The 6000-nt window shown below is 39.1% G+C and overlaps 1 protein-coding gene across 1 annotated transcript in view; it reads left to right on the top strand.

Moving 5' to 3' along the window:
- The first annotated feature begins 5093 nt into the window (after nt 1-5093).
- Nucleotides 5094-6000, top strand: part of OPN4 (opsin 4) — a 42114-nt gene continuing 41207 nt past the window's right edge. Inside the window, exon 1 of the mRNA XM_053388287.1 lies at nt 5094-5458. Within this exon, the coding sequence (XP_053244262.1) occupies nt 5324-5458 (135 nt within the window). The 5' untranslated portion in view covers nt 5094-5323. The remainder of the gene's footprint in view (nt 5459-6000) is intronic.

The following is a 6000-nucleotide window of genomic DNA, read 5'->3' as shown; positions in this document are numbered from 1 at the left end:
TTGAGATCTAAACCAAAGTCACATGAAATTTTGAGAGAAATTAAGTTTTACCAGAGACAATATATGGATTTGATGAACCAAGAGATAGAATGGAAAATAAAACAAATGAGACAAAGGTCATTTGAATCGGCTGATAAATGTGGGAAACTTCTGGCATGGCAATTGAAGAAGAGACAAAAACAGAACACAGTTACAAATCTAGAAGTGGAAGGAAAGAACATTTATAAACCAAATGAGATTAGAAACTGTTTTCAGAGTTATTTCAGGAGACTTTATGCACAAGGGCCGGTGAACGAAAAAGAAATAGAAGAATTTCTCAAAAAATATGGATTACAAAAAATTTCTGAACAAAGTAAAGCGATTTTAAACCAGAAGATTACTGATCAAGAAATTGAGGGAGCCATTCAAAGTATGCAATTGGGAAAATCTCCAGGACCCGATGGACTAACCTCCAGATATTACAAAGCTTTGAAAGAATGGCTTATACAACCGTTGAAGGAGGTCTGTAATGAAATTTTAGAGGGGAAAAAGGCACCTGAATCGTGGAAAGAAGCTTATATCACACTTATACCAAAGTCAGAGACTGAGAAGAACCAGGTCAAGAACTACCGCCCTATATCATTACTCAATGTGGATTACAAAATTTTTGCAGACATTTTAGCAAAAAGATTGAAAAGAGTTTTGGTGGGGGAGATTCACAAAGACCAAGCGGGCTTTCTTCCAGGAAGACATTTGTCAGAGAATGTGAGAAATATAATAGACATTATGGAGTTATTGGAAGTTAATATTAATACTAAGGCAGTACTAATATTTGTGGACGCGGAGAAAGCCTTTGACAATATTTCTTGGAGTTTTATGAAAAAGAATCTCCAAGGGATGGGGGTAGGCCAAGGTTTTGAGAATGGTATAAGTGCGATTTACTCTGAACAAAAAGCAAAATTGATTGTAAATAATGTGGTTACAGAAGAATTTGCTATTGAAAAAGGGACACGACAGGGATGCCCAATATCCCCACTGCTATTTATATCAGTCCTGGAGGTTTTATTAAACATGATTAGAGGGGACCAGCTGGTTAAAGGGATTCAGGTCGGAGCTAAACAGTACAAACTGAGAGCATTTGCAGATGATCTAGTTTTAACTTTACAAGAGCCAGACACTAGTACGAGAAGAGTTTTAGAGTTAATACAAGTATTTGGTCAAGTAGCAGGCTTTAAGCTGAATAAACAGAAAATGAAAGTATTGGATAAAAATTTAACAAGTGCAGAAAGAGAGAAATTCCAGAATGATACGGGTTTATTGATAGCAAAGAAGGTGAAATACCTGGGGATAAATTTGACATCTAAGAATGTGAATCTATTTAAAGATAACTATGAGAAATGTTGGGCAGAAGTGAAAAAAGATTTAGAAATATGGTCAAGTTTGAGACTTTCCTTGTTAGGCCGAATTGCTGTTATTAAGATGAATGTCTTGCCGAGAATGTTATTTTTGTTTCAAACATTGCAGATTGTGGACAAAATGGATTGTTTCAAGAGGTGGCAAAAAGATATATCTAGATTTGTCTGGCAGGGCAAAAAGCCCAGAATAAAATTTAAGATACTAACTGACGCAAAAGAAAGAGGGGGGTTTGCCCTGCCGGACTTAAAATTGTACTATGAATCAGCGGCTTTTTGCTGGCTGAAAAACTGGCTGCTTCTTGAAAATACAGATATTTTGGACTTGGAAGGGTTTAATAATAGATTTGGCTGGCATGCATATATATGGTACGACAAGGTCAAGATCCACCAAGGTTTCAAAAACCATATTGTTAGAAAAGCCCTATATAATGTATGGATTAGATATAAAGACTTGTTGGAAAACAAAACACCCAGGTGGTTGTCACCGATGGAAGCTAAGGAAGTGAAAAAATTAAACATGGAATCTAAATGGCCGAAATATTGGGAAATTATAGAGTATGAGGAGGGAAAAGTTAAATTGCAAAGTTATGAGAAATTGAAGTCCAAAGTAAGAGATTGGCTCCATTATTACCAGATAAATGAAGTTTTTAAACAGGACAGGAAAATTGGCTTTCAGGTGGAAAGGTCGAAATTAGAAACAGAGCTTTTGGAACCCAGTACTAAGAATCTGTCAAGAATGTATAACTTGCTGTTGAAATGGAATACACAGGATGAGATGGTTAAATCAGCTATGATTAAATGGGCACAGGACATTGGACATGACATTATGTTTGCAGACTGGGAACAGTTATGGACCACCGGTATAAAGTTTACGGCATGTAATGCCTTAAGAGAGAATATTATGAAAATGATTTATAGGTGGTACATGACCCCAGTCAAGCTTGCAAAAATTTACCATTTGCCCAATAACAAATGCTGGAAATGTAATGAAACTGAAGGTACTTTTTATCACCTTTGGTGGACATGCCCAAAGATTAAGGCTTTCTGGGAAAGGATCTATAATGAAATGAAAAAGGTGCTTAAATGCACTTTTGCGAAGAAACCAGAGGCCTTTCTCTTGGGCATGGTAGGCCAATTGGTGTCAAAGAAAGATAGGATGTTTTTTATGTATGCGACAACAGCAGCAAGAGTACTTTTAGCAAAGTACTGGAAGACACAAGAACTACCCACACTGGAAGAATGGCAGACGAAGGTGATTGACTACATGGGACTGGCTGAGATGACCGGCAGAATCCGAGACCAAGGGAAAGAGACGGTGGAAGAAGACTGGAAGAAATTTAAAGTTTACCTTAAGAACTGTTGTAAAATTAATGAGTGCTAAAATGTTCTGAGTAATGCAAAATAGAATTGCAGCGATAAACAATTGGATATGGGAAAAAGGATTTAAAGGAACTGCCATAAGTAAATAAAATTAGGGGTTGCTGGAAAAATTTAAAACAAGGATGCAGAAAAAGGAGGTATGGGGAAGTCGTTGAAAGAAGGTTTAAGGAAAAGAAGGTTAAGAAATTATACATGTTTATATGTTTGTTTGTTTTTGTATTGTTTTGTATTGTTATTTAATATGTATTGGAAAATTAATAAAAATTTATTTTAAAAAAAAAAACAAAAGGAAAAAAAAAAAGGAAATCAGTTTTGTCACCTCTTCCCCCCAAAACCCTGAGACAATGAGCCACCTTTTATTCACAGTTGCATAAGCACTACACTACAGCATGGCCATAAAGCTGTACGTTCAACCGCTGAAATATACACCCAATATGTAGCAATGGAGACTTATGTTACTGCTTTATGAATGAACATTGTGTTTTATGAACGGACTCTATATTTTGTGAATTACCTAAGAGCCACCAATAGGGAACTCTAGAATCTGACAGCTAACCAATTGGGTACTACCAAACAGCGACCTCTGTTGCTGAAAGCAAGTAACCAGCAGAAAACGCTTCAGCTCAGCCTTTGCCCTGTTGACTGAACGCCCCCTGCTGTGCAGATAATGGAGAAAGCTCATAAATTGTATCCCTTCTGGCATCCTGGCCAACTCTATTACGCTGGTGTAAACCCTGGTGCACCAGAAGCCCAAAATAGCAGCAAATAAAATCCGCTCATACGTCAGCAACTGATAAGACTTGTCAATCATTTCTTCCAAAGTCTTCCTAAATTATAAAGCTCCAAAATAATGAAGTGAGAGCAGTAGTTTACTTGCTTGAATTGACAAATAAGAAAGTTTTGAGAATTTAAATTCTAGATTAAAATTGATTACTTAATTGAGAAGGGGATTGTAACAAAAACACGGGGGCCTAATTTGAATAGTAGAGTGCCTGGTATCTGATGGGCAGACCAAAGCACTCGTCAGGAGAGTTATGAGATTCAGGTGAGGGTCAGATGCCTTGTCAATCCCAGCAGGCATATAAGAGGATGACCCGGCCTGCCCAGGCCTATGGCCTGCCCAGGCTCCTTGGTCTCAGTGTTGTAGAACTCAGCAGGGAGGAGGATGGGGACAAAAGTAGAATTAGTGGGCTCTGCCTGTTGTTGGTTCTGCCACCACCTTCTGTTGGCCTCCCTGACCTCCCTTTCCCAGTCCCAATGGGCACTAGCTGCCACTGGTTCCTGCCACATACAGATATTAATTAACTGTATTTATTTGTGTGGCTACACAAAATGAGGGGAAATATTAAGTGCATTTCAGGCTCATTTGACTTAGCAGGTCAAAAGTTGCACAGGACATTTTAATAACATAACAGGACAGCATTTTCAAAATCAAATTTTCAAAATCAATTCATCTCTAGGGGGCAACCCTGTCTGTTCGTTACGTGTACGCACATCTTAGTATACGGTACACAGTCTTGCCCTTGGCTGATGTGATTGGGGAGGAAGGATACAGTTGGTCTTTTAGCATGTGTTTTAAAGTATGTTTTCTGTCTGTGTTTAAATCAAGACTCCAAAGGGACCTCAATGCTGCACAAACTGCATTTGCTTTAATGTTACAATATTTAAGTCTCTCATCTTTCTCTCTCTCTTTGTCCCTTGAAAGTAGGACATTTATTACTTTTGACCTAGATTTTTAAGCAAACCCATTAAAAACATACATAGATAGATTCATAACTAAATCCATTAGACCCTTGGGGCCTGATCCAGCCAGAGAGTGATTTCAGGGGGGATTTGCCTGAGCAACATGCTTAACACTTTCCCATTGAAATATCAGTGGCACTTGTAAAAATTGCTTATTAGCTGGATCATGTCCTTTTGTATTCAGAGTACATCTTATTATCAGGTATAGACTAATTAATGTGCCAGGGCTGCAAAAGGAGTAGATGCATGAATATCACACACACACACACACACACACACACACACACACACACGTTTTAAAATGACAAAAAGTGAGGCCAGCTTGGAATGAGACCAACCTGTCTTCACCTTTTATTTCTCCCATCATATTAAGCTGATGAGGGTTTTTTTTACCATGTCTCAAATTTGCCCAAGGGACAATAGGAAGAGACATTATACTGAAATGCCCATTGGTTTGATGAAATAGTTACGCTGCTGCCTTGAATTTGCATGGGACAAATCAGGATCTTACTGGGCATGTGCACAATCTGCAGGCTCTCATATTTAAATAGAAAGCTGCTTCCATCGCTGCTGCCTCTTGCTGAGCTTAGAGACCGAAAGAGGGACTCTGAGGCTTTATAGAGAGAGAAAAATCACCATTGGATTGTGTACAGCTTCAGAAGAGACTGGGAGAGAGAAATCAGACAAGTCTTTTTGAGAAGTTGAAAATGGGTGAAACTGTGCTGATCAATTAAAGGGTCCTACGCAGAGGGATTTTGGTTCGTTTTGGTGGCATTTCCTGGGTAAATGGTTTCGACCTTACCCATATGAATACGCAGTCCATGCAAAGAGACACCTCATACCCGCCTACGGACTCCTACCACAGTAGAGTCGTCGATTTCCTGAATGACTCGGAAGCAAATGCCTTCAAGCTGGTGGACCTGGCTCCATTAACCCCGACAGTAAGTGTGACTGAGAAATTGCTTGTTGGTGATTTAAGCCTATATAGCAAAAGTTTAGATTGGTGGTAATAGCGCCCAGTTTTAATGGAACTGTGCAGGAACTATTGGGTCAGGCAAGAGTGTGTGTGAGACTGTGTGACCTTTACCTGTGTAAAGTTAGCAGTTCACAAATGAGCATCTTCAAGGAAAACTTGAGGGGAGCAGGAACGGAATTTGTTTAAAGATCGCCAGTGGAACTGCAAATAGACCTCTCTAGTCAGAAGGTGAGTGACCTGTCTGTGCTAAAACTGGTGATTTCTCCACTGGGAAGAAGAACGCAGGTTGCCATTTTACGGCATTTTACAGTAGAAGAAGAGAAACATTGTTCAGAATGTGGTCAGGGTCACACGAACAGAAATAGACTACTGAGTTGCAAGGTTCAAAACTATTTTCCCTGTTCTGAAACAATTGGTTGACTCCGTTGGAGAAATGAGTGGCAGCCCATGGGTGTCAATTAATGCGACTCTTGAGTCAGAGCTGCTATTTGTCGGCAGCCGGGTGAT

This window comes from Podarcis raffonei, chromosome 5 (assembly GCF_027172205.1).
Source record: "Podarcis raffonei isolate rPodRaf1 chromosome 5, rPodRaf1.pri, whole genome shotgun sequence".
In the NCBI taxonomy this organism is placed as follows: domain Eukaryota; kingdom Metazoa; phylum Chordata; class Lepidosauria; order Squamata; family Lacertidae; genus Podarcis; species Podarcis raffonei.
Note: the sequence above shows the minus strand (reverse complement) of the source record. Positions and strands in the feature narration are given on the sequence as shown.